We start from the raw sequence: 18,300 nt of genomic DNA, 5'->3' as shown, positions 1-18,300 counted from the left end.
TTTTTTTAGCATTGTCTAGCCATGCAGACAGTTTTGGACATTTAACTTACGTTTTCTACACGGCTTGGTACGTGAGAAAACCTGTTTTTTATTTCGGTATTTGGGCGAACTGGTCCTTTAACTCCTCCAGCAGTAACCGTAACCTTAAAATACAGAAACCAAAGCTTCCCGTCGTCTATTTTAGAAGATCTTCTGTAGCAATTTGACTTCATGTCTTATCGAGTGAAGTCATTTTGCGTGACGCTCTTCTTCACACATCATCATTCATCATAACACCTCATCACACATCCAGTCGAGGACAAAACTCAGAAAATTGCCTTATTTTGAAAAGTCACACACTAAGATTGATCTCATGTCATGACGTGAGTTGCTTTGCCACTTCCACGAGGCTGACATCAGATACACTGTGGTGAGTTGTGCTTCATCGCTCTGACAGGCACAGCGGTGGCCAACACACAGCCGGTAAACATCCTCCGCTGCGTGTCACCTCCCGACAGCGAGAAGAGGAAACCTTCAGGACAGGTTTGGCATCTCGTTAGAAAGGCACCGACAACTAAATGTCAACGGTACATCAGTTTAGTTGGTGACAAATATAAATAGATGAATGGAAATGTTGACAATAAATACAAGAAAAAACATAAAATGAGACTAATATAGATTCAATAAATGCATGACCTCTGCTAAATGCCTCGAACTTTGAAGATAATTGCCTTATTTTGAAATGAATGTCTCATCATTGCCTAAGCAACACAATTGAAGTGGGTATAAAAGTGCTGAGAGTCAAAAACTACAAAAACAAATGAACTTCATGTCACATTAACATAGAAAATGTTGCCACTCACTTGCGAGCCACAGTGCTGCCATTCCTGTGTATGCAGGTCACGTCCCGGGTCTGGTAGCCCACCTGGATGTCCCAGAACGGACTCTCTTGCCGGTTGAGGCGGTTCCTGGTTCGTTTCTTCTGGATTAGCTCCCTGGTCTCTGGATCCTTGACCCCGGCTCGCTCCCTGAGCCCCTGGTCTTTTCCTTTCCTGCGCTTAACTTGGCGTGCCGTTCGAGTCTGTGGGAGGGCGCAAGGGCTCCACGGTCCAACCCTGAGACTGTGCATGCCCTCTGGACCCGTGCAAGGCCCCGGCTTACAGGACTGGAACTCGGTTAGGTTGAGACAAACCGCGCCCCCGAAAAGTGGAGGAACCAGGATACTGCGGACCCTGTTCCTGAGGCCCGTTCCACACGTTTTGGAGCAGGACGTCCATGGCGAATACTCGGAAAGCACACAATCCTGAGGGCAAGGGATCAAACACGCCTGCTCCAGGCGAGGCTTGGGCTCAAAGTACTCACAGATGGCATCCTCCGCTGGAGACTCGTCCGATTTGAGTATGCAGCCCACCTCCCGGGTCTGAATGCCCTCCTCGCCTCCGCTGCACCTGAACGGCCGCGAGGCCCAGAAGGTCCTCGCCGAAACTGGCAGGCACACATTCCAGGCACCCAGGTGCCAGTCGTAAAGCTCCTTGTGCCAGTCGCACACACGGAAACAGTTCCTCTGGTTGGAGGGACGCTGGCCCTGGTCACAGTTGGTGTGCAGCGTCGTCCAGCCTTCCACATGGGCACACCAGACCGCCCGGCTTTGGCTGCCTCCCGGGCCGCAGTCGCTGCCCATGCATCTTCCCCATGGACCTGGGAAACAAATGAACCGGGTCAGGTTACGATATGAAAAATACCAAACAATAAAACCTTTGAGCTTCAGGTGCAGCTCCAAGAACAGTCTGAGCGCTGTAAGAAACCTGAAGAGACCATTTCTTTGTCATAACACAAGACGATCAAGACACAGCTCAGGAAAGACAAAACATCTGAACTTTTACTGCTTTTGGATGGAAATCGGAATAATGATGCTTCTCAAACTGGGTAAGTTGAGAGAGATTGCATCAAGGTGTACATTTAACAATGGATCATTTAATAAAACTAGAATTACCGCCTCGCAGTCAAGTCGCAGTTTACATCCTTCACGTTAGGGCTGGGCGATATGGCCTAAAAAAAAAATCTCCGATTTTTTTACAAAAAATCCGATTCACGATTTAAATCGATTTTTTTCCCCCAAAATTTTTTGCAGATGACAGAAGCTGTTGAAAACATTTTTTTCTTTTATTTTGTGATGATTTTCCCAAGTAGGTTGATAAAAATAAAGTGCAAACAAAACCTGAACATTGTAGAAAGGTGCCTGTAGTATACAAAAAGTATTTGGTCACTCTTTTGTTTGCCTGAATCATTTAAATATAAAATTAAATTAAACATAACATTAAATGGCATTAAATAGTAGCCTTCCATTGTAAACAACTGTGCAAATGTAACTTTTTACAGTAAGCTTTTCTAACTGAATACACTGATACAAACACAGCATGAAATAAAATGTATATGACCCTTTAACATTCACATTTTCAAAAGTGCAACATCTGATCTAACATCAACATAACATATTTTGCACAGTAAATAAGTGCATGTAAACAAAATCAAGTGCATTCACAACATAACCAACAGTATTAAACAGTAGTGCATGTTTTTTCTAAATATTTTTTGCCAGGAAGACAAGCCTGTCTACTACCTCTGGCTTCAGGCATGCACGGTGGCATGTAACAATGCCCCCCCCCACACACTGAAAAGCCTCTCAGAGGGGGCACTTGTAGCTGGCACAGAGAGGTATTTCTTTGCTAAAGTACTTAGCCTTGGAAAGTTAAGTTGGTGACGCTTCCACCAGTCAAGTGGATCGGTGTCTGGGTCAACCTGCTGGACCACAGGTCAGTTGTTGCGGAGTAGAATGACATCCCCTCCAGCTCCGCAGAGATCCTTTGGCGTGTATTGTACAGCCGAGGCAAGGCAACGTCAGAAAAATGTTTACGGCTTGGTAGCACGTACCTGGGGTCCAAAGCTTTGAGACGGTGAATAAACCCCGGCTTTTCCACGGTGTATATGGGCACCATATCTTTTGCGATATACATCGCGACTGCATCCGTGATGGCTTTCCACCGGGCACTCTTCTTCTCATGCGGAGTACAGTTGGTGAATGTCTCCAAAATGCTGGGTTGTTGTTGTGAGGTGGCGGCGGCGGCGGCGGTGACATTGTTTTAGTTTGTAAACAATGCGCGCGCACTCTACTACGGGAACCCAACGGGGGGGAGGGGTGGGGGCGATTTTCTCGATTTTCAATAAAACACATCGCCTTAAAGCACACATTCGAATTAATCGATTAAATCGATTTATCGCCCAGCCCTACTTCACGTCATCATTTTATCTTATTAGACATTCATGTGAAATTGCCATAAGTAGCAGATGAATTATTGAGTCATTTTGTGACACTGGGCCGTACATACAGACGTCAGTATGCACAACGTAAGCAGAAGCCACGGCTGTCATAACGAAGGCTGTGATTCCATGTGTCGAATTCCATAAACATCCTCGTAGTTACATTCGTAACACTCGCTGATGCCATTTCAAAACTCCTGTGCCTTTAAAAACAGAACTCCACCATTCTGCAAGCATCAATTAGTCAAACACGTCAAGCCTTCCATCGCTGAAGCAAGAGCAGATAATGCATCTTCAAGGACGACGCAGTGAATTCAGACTCTAACGCGCTCCTTGATGCAGAACGTGTGAGCGCAAACTACATATGTCCCGTTCAATCAAAACAGAATGTCACCTTGTTGTGCGCCACACTCGGGTCAATTGGTGCGAGGTCGTAACAGTCAGAATACAAACACAACACAACGTGCAACAGCGGAGATTATTGGCGATCACAGTGAAGCTGATTCAGAGGGGCCATTAGTAATCTATCGGTGCCATTTATCAAACTGTTGGCAACGAGCAGGAAGTGCCACAAACATCAATAAACATATTGGTCTGTACACAAGTCTCTGGCAAAGCCTCCTCTGATCCTCTCTGACTGATTGTAGTAGAGATCCAGCAAGCAGTCCTCGAGGCCTGGGGCAGTGAGGAGAACCAGCAGCAGTGCTGGGCTGAAGAACAGGATAAGGCTGGAGATATGCTGCAGTCAGCATCATCTGTCCAGAGAACACACCGAACAAAGAGTTGATCCCACATAGAGGTATGGTGTTTGTCTCTGAAGCCACATCGAGCCACACTGCTGCACCGGGCGACATCTTCCTTCACTACGATGAGCACGAGCGCTGTATTAATGTGAATAACTCCAACGTGCAGCGTCCTGCTACAGTAAACAGTGAAACTATTCATTTTGTTGTTGAAGAATGAAATCTTCACAAGGGACCAAATAATTCCTAATGATGTTGGAAAGTATCTAGAAATGAACTAAAACATTAAGGACAATAAGGAGCAGCAGCAGCTTTATCCTTCAACAGCTCAAATGTTTTGTGATGCCGGTCGCCTGTTCATACCATCGTCCTCATTCATTGCTATCTTCATCAACAACCCTATCAACACCAGGCCTGTTTGTTTTGCCTTTATGTATCCTCCTTTAGGTACCTTTCCTTTCCTAACTGTTCCCTCTCTACCTTCTCTTCTGAAAAGCCCAAAACATATATATACATATCTATATCTGCTCTGCTCACTTAAAGTCACGATGCGCTATAAATACAAACAAGCGCTCACTCACTAGGACCGACACACATTATTTCATTACCTTTAAGCTTCTATGGAATCAAACAGAGAGCGAGGGCCTCATTTAGTTTTTCTCCATGAAGAAAAACTTCGCTAACAGCATGAAAACAGTTTGAACCCAATCATCCCAACTCAGCTGGTACTCTGAGCAAGTTGAAAAACACCAATTATTAAAGCAGGGTACCTTCACTGCTCGTATGAATCCGAAGGCTGTTCATACGAGCAGTGAGAGGAAATCAAACTAATTGGGCAGCTTCACTTTTCACCTCACATGAACGTCCCGGGTAATTGATGATATCAGCATGGGGCCTCGGGCTGATTGGACCCTCCAGTGGGTGTGTGAGGGCAGCTCATGTTGACCCACGTCCATGCAGAGTTTAAAATCACTCCCGGCAGAAAATCAGGAGCACATTTCCGGCCAATGATTGCCGCTGATGAGGCTGCTTGTTGCCTTTTCTCTGATCTCAGCAGCGGAAACAGCCGACAGGATCCGTCTCCAGTCAACGTGACGCCGCGTTCACCGGAGCCTCAAAGGTGGGTTCACTCCTCACGGTATCAATGTGGTATGATGGCCGTCTTTCGGCTCCAGGTCACGTCATGCTACTAGTTTTTAGAAACTTAAGGACGAAGATTTAGAGGGTGAACTACATTCGTATTCCCTCGACGAATCCTCTCAGGTGTTTGTCTGAGTCCATAGAATCTATATTATTATTATATAAAGGCCACTTGGAGGTTCTGCCTGCACAAAGCAAACTGATAAAGAGAGTGAATGTCATCTCCACAGCAGATAGAGTTTTGAGGGCGGAGGGAGAAAACGCTGATCCAGAATCTCAAATGCAGCAGAATCACGACAGCTTCTCCGGTACCAAAATAAAACACCTCCCACACAAATCCCAGACAGAAGTTATCTCCGCCGAGACTTTCACCTGGCTCTGCTCTCAACGTTCCTCCAGCCCAGGATGTGGAATATACGGTTCTCACGGAGTAAAGATCACAGAGCAGCCTGCCTGGTCTGAGGACGCACAGTTCTGCCTCTCGTTCCGTTGTTCTAATGTCCTCTATGACATGTTTTGTGTTGTCAGATCTTCGCAGCCGTTTGCATGTTTTGGTCTTTCTTCTCCGAATATAAATCAATGTGTAGCCACGGTAGCCTCCAGCTAACCTTTGAATATTGCATGCAGTCTGACGGCAACATCGGACATCGTGTAAACAAACGGCACGCTTCACCTCCATTTCTCACGGTTATCAGAAAGTATTCACGGAGTCATCAATAACTCTCACTCAGGTCTAAATCCGGAATAATAATGTCTTGATATGGACGGTGTAATGATTGTTGATGAACACATATTGTTTGCTGAAGTCAAATCAAATGTAGAAGACAAATGAACAAACATAAATCCAGAGTATCCTACTAGACCGCTCAGAGCTGCGCAATCTAAATGTAAATGTCGTTTTATCATTTGCCAACAAAAGCATCGTTTTTGTGTCCGTTTATTGTTTTCGCTGACTCAGTGTAACCTCTGGGGACTTCACATGCCTCTCAGATTTAATGTCAAACCGGCAGCGTGTTTGCATCAACGCTTTGCAAAACTCAATCACAAGTGAGCGGGGTAAGCGAACACAACTTGGCCAAATAAATACTGCAGAGAGAATCACAACATCACAATATGCTTCACGCGGACGTCGTCTTTCAGAACATACCGCAGTCATCGTTTAACTGGCGACGTGTCCACGATGCACCCTTTGTATGTGATCGGTGGAGAGAACCACATCTGTAAACCGAACGCTTTGTGATAAATATCTGTTCAATAAATATCGATTGAATAGCATGACTCGGCATTTAAATGAACGATAACTCTTACAGTGCATCTGAACTGGACAGTCTTAAATGTGAGTAGCAAGAAAACTAAATACAGTAAATCTTTGCAAGTTTTTCTTTGCAACCCAATTCCTACTTTTTATATATATTTTTATTATTTTATATTACTCGCTTAAAAAATGTAGATTCAGATTGTCATAGTATGTCATATTCTTGCTCGAGAGGACTTCTAGTTGTACTTCTTTGGTGAGTAACATTTACTGCAGTCACAATAGAAACTTTTCTTTCTCTTGAAAGTGCTCGGTGACTTTAAAAACCAGAGAATGAAGATTGAAAAAAAGTCCTAAAAAGTCACCAAAGAGAAAAGGGAACTTCTGCAAGCTATTTCAGCGAACTAAATCCTAAAATGAGCTCTTCTTTGTTTTTCTCGGGGCCCCCATGGAGCCCTCAACAGGCCCCACGCACTATATGTGGCGGTGAGAGCCTGATCTCTGACTGGGCCTCGAGTGTCTATTTAATGAACAGCTTCTTTGTCCCTGCCGGGTCAGCTCCACTCATGAATGGGTCGCCGTGTCGCTCGCTCTCTCTGCTTCTGTTTGTTTATCGCTGCTCAGATCCGCAGCAGCACCTCGCGCTCAAAGACGGGACCTTCCTCTGGGCTGGGTCAGGGTTCGTCGCGGGATCATCTCGGCCGCGATGCCATAACCGGTGGATGTGTTTAAATCGCTCTTTAAAAAATATAAGCTAGTTTGCCTTAATCAGTAAAAATGAAGTTTTCTTAAAGCACTGCAGGGAGAGTGCACTCTCAAGAAAAGTTCATAAAAGTGGAAACTTAGCTGATCGCCAACAGTATATTGTCAGTGTTTCTATAAGCAGCAAGCAGAGTGAAAAGAGTAAAAGTGAGTTAATGTAAATAGTGTGCTGAGCGACCTGAGGCGAACATTCATTCTCCCACACACTTCCAGTAAATGAGGATGAGCTGTCAACTTGTCAGATTAAATCACAGCATAGGAAGAGGATTTTCCAGAGGTTTGATTTCATGGATGTAGCTGCACACAATCAAACCTCCTTTCAGTGTTTCGATAGTATTTCCCGGTTCGTAAAAGCCCGAACGAATCACCTAAAACGCTCCGGTGGAGCTTGTTTTATGATTAAAAAGAGAAGTGAACAGTGTTTTAAATCTCAGTGGAAATTGATCCACCAGCTCCAAAGCAACACAGCAAGATGCCCGTTTCATTAAGTAACCTTTGTTCATTTTAAAACCCAAACCAGCGTTCGTCAACTACTCTGTTCCTACTGTTTGAGCAACTTCAAACTGAGTATCTGAGTGTTCAACACGACGCAGCTTCACAGTTTGGACGGAATAAATCATCTGGAGTGCAAAGTGGTAATTGCATGTTTGCGTAGCCTTTGGCAGAACTAAGTATTAGAAACATTGAACGAGCCACGTTGAGTTCACATTAAGCTCAGCAATGAATTATCTTTAGCCGAGAGCTACAAAACAAATGTGGTGCGCATGAGGCCAACAGTGCTTTGTTTTCTTTGTGTTCGAGAACACAGCCGGCTACAAACGCTGCTCCCCAGAAAGAAGAGCGTTGCTATTCACATCGTGCTATTCCTCTCGGGGGAGCGGTCAAAAGATCGCTATTAAGCACCAGATGGACATTAGCCTTTTTTGGTCTTAATGGGCCCCAGTATGCATCGGGGGGGGGGGCGGGGGGGGGGGGGGGGGGGGGAAGGGCAGAGGAGAAAGGAACAAGACCGGAGGCGAATACTTAACATCAGAAGGAAGACTTTGAGCAGCTTAGCATTGGTGGTTGATTGTTAACCCCGGCCTGCGTTCAGTGTGATCGCTGCTCAGGGCTGGGCGGCACGAAGCCGCGTTGACTGAGGCTCTCCGCTCACACTTCATCTGAACTTCATGAGCTGGATTGTGTCCTACACGGCTTGAAGGAGCTTCTTCGACGGCTCTGCGTTTACATTTCAGCGAGTCACACAAAGTGAAATAGTCATCTCCATTTTTGATCTCTGCTCGTGACAGTTTAATTCATATTACAGCTTTGTAATTAAAGCTGTAATATCAATTGACAAGCAATTAAAAAGCTAACGTTGAGCCACAAAGGAGCGACACCACGGCCACGTGACTTCACCACCACTAATATAATGACGCTTAGTCGTCTCATTTAGCCAAGTGGGTACCGACGTTTTCTCATATATCTGAGAACAAAATGTGACAATCTCTCGAACTTGAACTTATTTCAGGCAATTTACCAAAAACCCATTAAAAAAACAATTGACTTTAAAACGAGGGAACCAGAAATGCAAAAATGTAACCCCATTTCTGGGGTTTAGGACTCCTGTGGACCTAATTAAATAGAACAGGATGGATCTTGAGATGATGTACTCTCATGAGTCCAGCTGTAGCTCAGTAGCTATCTGGGAACCAGGAAGAACTCGCTCATCCTTCAGCTTTCATGGATCGCTTCACATGTTCTCGTCTCAAATCAATACTCACGAGCCCGTATGTACATGAATAGATTTATTGGTTGCTGTTATCATTCCTTTCTAATTTCACCAGGCAAATTAAGTGGGCATCGTCAGCAACTAGAGACTAACATTCACGTGAAGATGCACATCATCATGACATTTCTAAGCACCTGTAGTTGAAGCTGAACCAAAATAGACTGGCTTGTTGTTCTGTTGTTTACAGAAAGGCTGTGTTTGTCAGTTCATACCCCCCCATGCGACACCCCCAAAGGATTGAAGAGTGACGAGAAATTAGAGAAAACGTGCTCCAATGCTACCGACACTCACATGCTCAGCAGTGAGGATATCGCTGTTGGCAGCGTCAAAGAAAACACTCCAAAGAACCGGGCACCGAGCCAGAGTGAAAGACCTGCAGCCTCCACGCTGCAACGTGAACGTATCATCGAATGATGCTTCACAACTTAAACTGACGGTGTCCAAAACAGACAGATTCCCAGAAGGCAAAAGCAGTGGTCTGTGCAGAGGTCTGGCATGAAGAACCGTAAACACTGTCAGATGCTGTCAAACTCAGCAGCTCCATAACTTCCCATTGAACACCTTCATGAAAACATGCAAACAGGCATCGAGAGCAAAAGAAGAGCACAACAGCAACGCTCCGCTGCACACACACACACGCTCCAGTAAAGATGGCTGATTTCCCCCCAAAACAAACAGGTAACCTTGACATTCCTGAGAACAAACAGAAGAATAACAGTCTTCCATCACGTGGAGGTGCCCTCTACTCTTTACCTGCTTTGCTGAATGGTTCAGAAGAGTATTCAAACGGATGGTAACTGGCGCCTTTCTAGTCTTCTGACCTCAAAGCGCTTCATCGCTACATATCACTCACCCCATTCACACCCATTCATACACCGATGGCAGGGGCCGCCACGCAAGGTGCCACCTGCCCATCAGGCCCATCCGAGCATTCACACCCACAGAGACAAACGGGAGCAATTTGGGGTGAAGAGCCTTTTTGCCCAAAGACACAGCGCCACATCGAGCCGCCGATCTTCTGATTGGAAGGCGACGCGCTCTACCTCTGAGCCACTACTTCATCGTCCACACAGTTGTTGTTGTCATCACGTGTAACAGGCTGGCATGGCTACCGGTCCAGCTAACCTTCACGCCAGCGTGCTAGTGACTCATTTTGCAGTACGGAGTGTGAAGTGAAAGGTTTGAGGAGAAGACGGCTTTACATTAAAAGAAGACACGACGTGTGTCCAGCTGCTGATTACCAAACCTTCAGCCTGGTGTTTAACCCACAGTCACGCTCTCACACATCCCCACCTGATTGGGACTGATTGAGTCGCCCCCCCCCCCCGAGCTGAGCTGTTTTGAATAATTACTGTGAAGCAAGTGTACAAGGTGACGGATCAATCGATCCATCAATCATTGTCACCCCGCTGAGCTGCATCAGACAGATGATGACACATCTCGTTAACAGGTACCTCGTTGAATACGTGGCCTTTACTGTGGGCACGAACAGCAGAAAAAGGTTTGGCTAACATCACTGAACACATCCCTCTGAGGTAAGGAAGACTTCATTCTCCTGGGCCGAAAACACACTTCATAAAACATACAGTAGCCTCTGCAGAGTGGACACAATAAGAACTCGATATGACTCATGCTTTTAATAAAACCAATGAAGGTGCACTTAAAGCAGTGCGATATGACTTACTGCACTTAGTTCTGCTGATTGATATCAGCATCTTTACACTAATATTGTTCTACATCATATCATTGCATTGGTTCATCACAATATGGCGAATGTGTGGAAAATCAAATGGAACATAATCAAACTGATTTACTCTTCAGACAAAACTTGAACGTCAAAACTTCAAATGTCAAACAAAACCTTTTAATTGCAATTTGATTTGTAATTAGAGCTGCAACAATTAGATGATTAAGCCATTAGTCGATCGAAAAAGAAGCAACATTTTGATTAATGGATGCTTTTTGTCCAGTGATCTCTGACCCTATTTCCCCGTGTTTAGTGTCGGCGTGACTAATGACGAGCATTTGTGAAATGACTCCAGTATTGAGAGAGAAAGCGCTGCAGACGCTCAGCGGGTTGTAATGTGATTCCTCACCGCCAATTATTTGTAAATAAACATTTTTTGGGGTCTGAATTGATGACGTTGATGGGATTTCCCCCCCCCCCAACTTTTTCTGATGGTTTACAGACCAAATCAATTAATGAAGAAAATAATTTGGCAGATTTATTGATAATGAAAATAATCCACACAAATGGATCGCCTCACCTTCTACAATATCACGTCTACAGTGCTGTTAGTAATGGTGGTCATAGTTAAATTAAAAAGGCAATTTTAATTGCAGGTCTGACAGGAAGTCATCCACTATCTCGACCTCCACAGCTCTCCACACACAGGACTCACTATCTGCTACCCTGGCATTAAAGTAGAGGTGTGGAATAATGTAATACAGTCATAATGCATAAGATACTGGGCCGCATGACACAATGACATCATCACATCCCAGAGTGCACCCAATGTGTGATGTGTTGATTGGTCTGTCTGGCATTCGTGTTCACTTAACTGTTATTTTTCATATTTTTCCAGTTTGGATTTTGCTGTATTTTATTTCAGTTTTAACAATAGCTACTATTACTACTAGGCTAGGGGGTAAAAAAGCAAGTTTCATCTTCTAACATGATATCAATGGAACAACAATCAACTCTTTAAAAAATAAAAGAACAAAGCCACAACTCAACGCTGGTCTTCAGTAAATAAACAGGACAGACCCCCGTGCTGTGCTGCTGTACTCAGCATGCACAGTTTGTTGAAAGGAAATTATGTCTCTCACAGCCCCCCCCCCCATCCCCCCAACAGCAACAGCTCTGGTGCTCGTCTCGCTAATGAGGGAGTGTCGTCTTCTTGTGAAAACCCCGGTGGTACACAGGAAGTCATTGATGCTATTACGACGGAGAGCATGACTGGCAAGAGCTGTCTTGTTCTATTTGGAGTGAAAGTCTGCATACGGGACTGAACACAAATAGCTTCAATCACAATTCACACTTTAGATGCTTGGAAATGCATAAAGTACAGAGAGCTGATGTTGGTTCGACACATTAGTGGCATGATGCTTTTTCTTCACATCCTCTTTAATGTGTGCTCGAAACAGAAGCTAAACGTCAGGGCGGAAAACAAAAAGGAAAAGGTAGAGAAATGAAGTCCCTGAAAATACTTTGAAAGGCCGTGGCAGGGAGAAGCTACCGTCTGCATTTAAAGTAGAGGCACCGAAGGGAGAACAGAGCAAATAACAGTTTAAAAATAAATATGTGTGTGCACTGCTGCGAACTATTTTATCTTTATTTACCAAGAAATGAAAGCTCTTGTTCTGCGGGGAGGTGATAGGAACATTAAGAAACAAACGTTTGGCCTCGCCGGCCACAAAAGCTTGATTGCGTTCAGTCAGATGGCTGGTTCTGAATGATCTGTCAAGCTTTTAGTATATATATATATATATATATATATATATATTAACAGCACACGGGTCTACAAAGTCCATGTGGTTTGATTGGCTTTGTGATCTTTGGTGGTTAATGCCCTTACATAGCTCTTTCTTCGTGTGACATCATTGTTTACAAACTATAAAAGGGTCTTCAGGGACCTAATTATGTGTTGAGGTGTCTGACTTTATTATTTTTCTCTCATATTTTTGAACATAATGTGACAGATTGTTCACACGTCGCTGTCAATTACAGAGAGACACTGCCACAGGAGAATACCCGTCCCACACCTGTGCACACAGAGCGAGAGTTGATTAGCATCTATTTCAGATCAACGTTGTAAGAATAATGTGAAATGTTTGCATGATCGATAAATTGTTAAGTTGGGGGACATTCACGTGATACTTTTAAACGCACGTGCATGTGACACAGTCTCCTTGGGAAGAAAGTTACACTTTTAAAAATTCAACAGAAAAGTGTCCACAGACCTCACTGTGTCAACAGATTCTCATTGGAACTACTTTCAGAGAAAACTGCTGACAGGGAAAGAAAAAGTCAACTCCTTCTGGAAAGAGAGATAGTTTTTTACGTGTGAAAACTGTCTGAAGATCAACACAACTCTATTGTCTATAGAGTGCTGCAGGAAGGAGTGCTACAACGAGGAAATGAGTCAGCGTTTTCACTCGACTCAGAGTCGGTGGGTTTTTGGTTCAGACGGCTGGAATAAGGTTTGTGGTTAACGAGAGCGTAACAGATTTTACCGTTTTGTTTCTTTGATATAAAATACGTGAGTGAATACAAAAATACCAAACTTTCTTTAAAAAGAGGAGGTTGCTAACAAGTGACTAAATGAGACTATCATCATCTGCCTTTACAGCCTCGTGTATCCTCGCATCAATGCAACCGTGGAGTAGTTAGTTTAGAGCTTCTAAAATCATAAAAGTGGTGATCATTTGTGAAGATTATCTTGCTGAACAAAAACGTGGAAGTGTCATAAACATGTGCTTCCCGCAGTGCTTCATTTTTCTGCATGAATCCAAAATCCAATGTAAAAATCCCAACAAAAACACGTCATCCCTTCAGCACTCTGTTGGAGCAGAAATGTCAGAGACATACCTCGAATGGATGCCACTGGAGGCGAGGGGGGAAATCTGATGTGTTTTTTTGTAATCCGAGTGAGCTGACCCTTTAATATTCAACATTACTCTCACAGTGGTACGCGCTGCATGGTCACCGAAATGATACCCTGCAGGTGTTGATTTAAACTGTGTCCACATTTTCTCATCTGCTGATACAAATCCTTCCGACGGTAATATCCAGCAACGTGCGCGTAGTAGTAGTTAATCTTTTGTATTTTGTGGATTAAGCTCACGCTGGGTGGATTTTCTTGACGAGGGACGTGAAAGAAGTGATAATCTGTGAATGCATTTACACGAGGGGGGGGGGGGGGGGGGGTGCAGGCGGCGTGGAACACAGCTGCGAGGTTTTAATACCCCCAGCGTGGGATGCACCTGTGAGAGATCATATGTTACAGGTGTGTTTCACTGTGTATCTGTGCATGTATGCCGCAGTGTATCTGCATGTGTTGTTCTGTGCAGGTGTTGCTCCGGAGGGGAAGCAGCTTGATGATGTAGCTGTCACTTGATTAAGATACATTTTCCAATCACGTGGCGAGATCTCCCACCCTCAGGAGTGCCAGCGTCTGGGATTAGATTACCACCTCCCACAATGCATCACGCTTTACATCACAACCCAATAGGAAAGCAATACTAGAGGAGGGATGCTATGCAGCCTCGCCTCCTAAAAACCTCCCGTTTAAAATGAGCTCTGGGGACGTGCCGTAAATCACAACAATGAGAGCGCCGCGAGGTATCAGCTCATTTAACAAATACTGAATGTAGGGTCTGCTTCAACAATATATCAATGTGAAATTAGTGGTGTTCATGAGCTTAAATGCTAGAAAACAAACTGTGCAAATAAAAGACATTGCAGACGATTGTTGTTTTTTTGCTTCATGCTTACATTTGTAATTTTCCGGTCTCAGTTCCCCCGATATCAGATAAAAACTGCAAAGGTGGTGCATGAGGAAGATAAGATAATAATGAAATTTGGCAATAAGAATAAACTCGCATGGAATATGCAGCGGGACATGACACCGATGGTAATTATTACTGTGCACTCGAGGCCGATGTTGTTCAGGAAACGCTGACACAGGCTGCTTTTAAGGAAGTCTACCCTCAGTTTCATTATTCATTATTCCAGTGTTACGCTCAAACCCAATGAGATTCAAGTCGCGAATCCCCAGACAGCCAGTTCATATCAAGCCATGTGTCGGGACGGGCACATTTTCAATATTAACAATAAGGGCCTGCGCTCCCAAAGGCCACGCCCAAATCCAGCAAGTATGTTAAAAATGACAAAACAAATCAAGTATTTCAGCTTTATAGCTGAGCCAGACTTACTGTAACAAGACAGGGCTGCTTTGAGCAGTATGCTAACATCAGCATGCTAACATGCTCAAATACTGATGTTTAGCAGGTATTTTTGACCATGATCACCAAATTAGCTCAGCATGTTAGCATTTGATATGTAAGCTGTTGGTAATGTCATTAGTTTTGCAGGGATCCGGTCTTAAACCAAAGTATCGGACCAATTAAAGATTGACCTGGCGCTAGCTGAAAGATCCGTGGATCACCAGAGTTTCTATTATTGATCTTGACGGAAACGAGATCATCTGTAGCTAATTTTACAGCAATCCACCCAATGATTTCACTAAAAAAAAACCTCAACCTCATGGTGACGCAGCAGGAAAGGTCCAGGGACGATCAAAGTCAGTAGAATTCATCCTCTGGGGAACATGAATGTCTGTTTGTTTCAGTCTGGATCAAGTGGTGGACCAACTGGCCGACAATCCACTACAACGGCTAAAAACACATCCGTCTTCAGGATCTACGTCACAAAGTTGAACTTATCTGAAAGATCATCCCTTTCTTTCCAACTGAGACATTAATCAATCATCAATTCATTTACCTACATGCATTTCTGGTCGACAGTTCTTCACCCGAAGGAAGTGATGAATATACTTCAAGAGCTTCATTGGGAGCAGTACGGAAAACAACCTACTGCCGGCCGTCGCTTTGGTGTTGTGTTTAAAGGAGCACAGGGCGGTCAAATTGTTGAATGCGAATGCTATTATGTGAATGTCCTCACAAACCCATTGTTTTCTAAATCATAGGGGCGTAGGAGTGGGAAGGTGGCAATAACATGTTCCAAGACTTTGTCGATGGAACTTACACTGAATTTGCATACAAATGACAGAATTGTCTGCAACAATAAGGCTTTGAAAGTGTTTCATTTATTAAAATCCAAGGAATAAAGTGCTAGTTCTTTTGTTTCAGTTCATAAAAGCCTGGGTGAGGCAACATTGAAGGAAAATGACTGCCTGTCAGGGTGTTCATTCAAGGAACAGCAAGGTTGTTTCTTTGGGTGTTTTACCAATCAGCTCAGCATATGGATTAAAGAAAGTAACGCTTCCAGGCCAGTTCTCGGCTGAAGCTATTGAGGTGCAGGCCCACTTCTCAGGCCTACGGGGATCCTTCTCGGACTCCGATTCGGCAGCAGTAGGGAGGTGGGAGGTGTTGGACGGAGAACACGGATATCGGAGCCAAGCTTGATCCACACGCGCATTCAAACGCACGCACGCACACACACACACACACGCGCACGCACGCATGCACACAGCAGGCCAAAAGCAGAGCAGACTGTGATCATACCACCGCATCGACCCACCGCCTTCTGTTAGCTCTTTTCACGCTCGCCTTCATTTCATGGTGGGCTGACGTGATGGAAACAGTGAGGAGGTGAAATCGGGGTGAAACCTTTGCATTTCCAAATCACGCTCCCACAAACATCTCGTTTTGTTTCATGTCCGTTGCTTTTGATTGTTTTTCTGTTTACCAATGCCAATCGGAGTGGGAACACGCTTTCACTTCCCTTGGCCTGAACGGCTCACATGAGTAAAACTGTCACGTGTCCAAGCAGATGCTAAATCGAAACTTATGCGATACAAGAATGTGAAAGAAAAGCCACACCTGTACATTTCCTTTTTTTTTAAACAATGCCTTTGCATGCAGACATCAGTGACCCTTCAATGACCCTCCTCATCTGTACAAACACACTGTAATGTATTCATCCCGGAGACTAAGGTCAGGTCTCTGTGTCTGCTGATCCCCCTGGGTTATTCTCTTATAATGACTTTTATTTGGGGGGGGGGGGGTTCACACACAGAGTTAACTGTGCTGCGTTGAGGAGTTTCTGCTGCATACACTCAGCTGAGTAATGAGACATTTCCAGCAATCTCAGCTACCAAACTGACAGCGTCACTGACTAGTGGTCCTATGGGAGGTCTTGTTAGGATGCTGAGCTATAATTGCATGACATGTAGGTGGGGGGGGAGAAAGGGCAGAAGGGACACAGTCGCCTATATTTTCTGGTATCTGCTGAGAATTGTCAGGCATGTGACTATCTATATTTTGTCATGTTATGGACAGAATCCCTTTGAAAAATCTCGCCTTTGAAACCTCCGAATAATAGCTTCCTTTTTATTTCTCTTTGCCATCGCTCGTATCAAATTGTGAAGCAGCCGTGGGACAGATGATTGATTACTACAGAACCTGTCAGCCCACCCCCCTCCCAGTTGTGTGAAGACTCTCCGAGCCAAGAATAGATCTAAAGACTGACAGCTGCCTCTCCCATAGGACACCAGCCTCTTGCTTGTGCTAATTTGTGCCAATGCCTACGCATGTGGAGGTGTGAGCGCATTAATAACACAGAGCTTTGGGCGAGTCAGTCTGCCTCGATTTGAGTGAAAAGCCTCGGTTTTACAGTGCAGCTGGTGTTCATGTTTACTATGCGGCATGAGTGGGTATCTGTATCATGTTTAATGTAGTGGACAGCACAGGAGGCCTTTGTTCTGACGCTCTGGAACTTTAGTATAAGAAGCTGCCCCTCTACCTCTCAGTATACAGTAGTGCGTTCTCCGTGGGGGATCCCATAGATGAAGAAACGACTCAATGTCAACTCTGCAACTAGGAAGAGAAGCTTTGAATAATTCATGGCGGCTGCTGCGTGCATCCCATGTGTCGAGGAATAGCCCCCATGAGCCGTGAATTCCTCCCGAGATAAAGGAAGCTCAGGGTATAGAGCATCGACGTTATTGTTTGCCTTTAACAGAAGGTGTGAATAACTGTCAAACAGAGGAGGCACATGAATGACTTTGTTTCGGAGATGGGGTGAAGTTGATCCGGCGTGCACCTGAACGATTCTGCCGGATGAAGGCGGCTCCCACAATCCTGCTGTGAACATTAGAGTTCAGCAGGAAGCTTTTCGCTCTCAGTCAATTCATGCATTTAAGGAAACTTGAGCCGATTTTTCTGTTTCTGTTTCAATGCACAGGCTGGATCAGGTTAACAGGCAGACAGGTGGCCCGAGCTCAGCGGCTATCCTGTCCACCTGACTGACAAGTGGCGCTGCACCTAATCAAATCAAGATGGCGAAATGAACACGGAGGAGAAAGAAGCCACCTGGGTAACACAGGAATAGCCGGGGTGTTCGAGTGGAAGTGATGAAGCCGCGATCAGCGTCTCAAGCGTTTCTCTGAAGCCCAGATCTCAGTCTCTGCTCCCCTGACCCCTCCCGCTCACACCCTCCCCACTTGTTAATTGGCTAGATGGGGGAGATTATAGAGCCCCCGGGAGACGGTTGCTAGGATATTGATGGCAGTCACAGGACGAAAATGGCTCTGGTCATTGCTCGCCTTTCTTTGCTGTGAAGGTCTCCCCGTATTAGATTTTCTTAA

The 18,300-nt window shown here is 44.8% G+C and overlaps 1 protein-coding gene across 1 annotated transcript in view; it reads right to left on the bottom strand.

The window, feature by feature from the left end:
- Positions 1 to 18,300, bottom strand: part of thsd7ab (thrombospondin, type I, domain containing 7Ab) — a gene marked incomplete at its 5' end in the record, with an annotated part of 119,620 nt that overhangs the window by 71,322 nt on the left and 29,998 nt on the right. The window contains one exon of the mRNA XM_079275741.1: positions 843 to 1,677. Coding sequence (XP_079131867.1) covers positions 843 to 1,677 — 835 coding nt within the window. The remainder of the gene's footprint in view (positions 1 to 842; positions 1,678 to 18,300) is intronic.

Source organism: Melanostigma gelatinosum, assembly GCF_949748355.1.
Source record: "Melanostigma gelatinosum genome assembly, chromosome: 9".
NCBI lineage: Eukaryota > Metazoa > Chordata > Actinopteri > Perciformes > Zoarcidae > Melanostigma > Melanostigma gelatinosum.
Note: the sequence above shows the minus strand (reverse complement) of the source record. Positions and strands in the feature narration are given on the sequence as shown.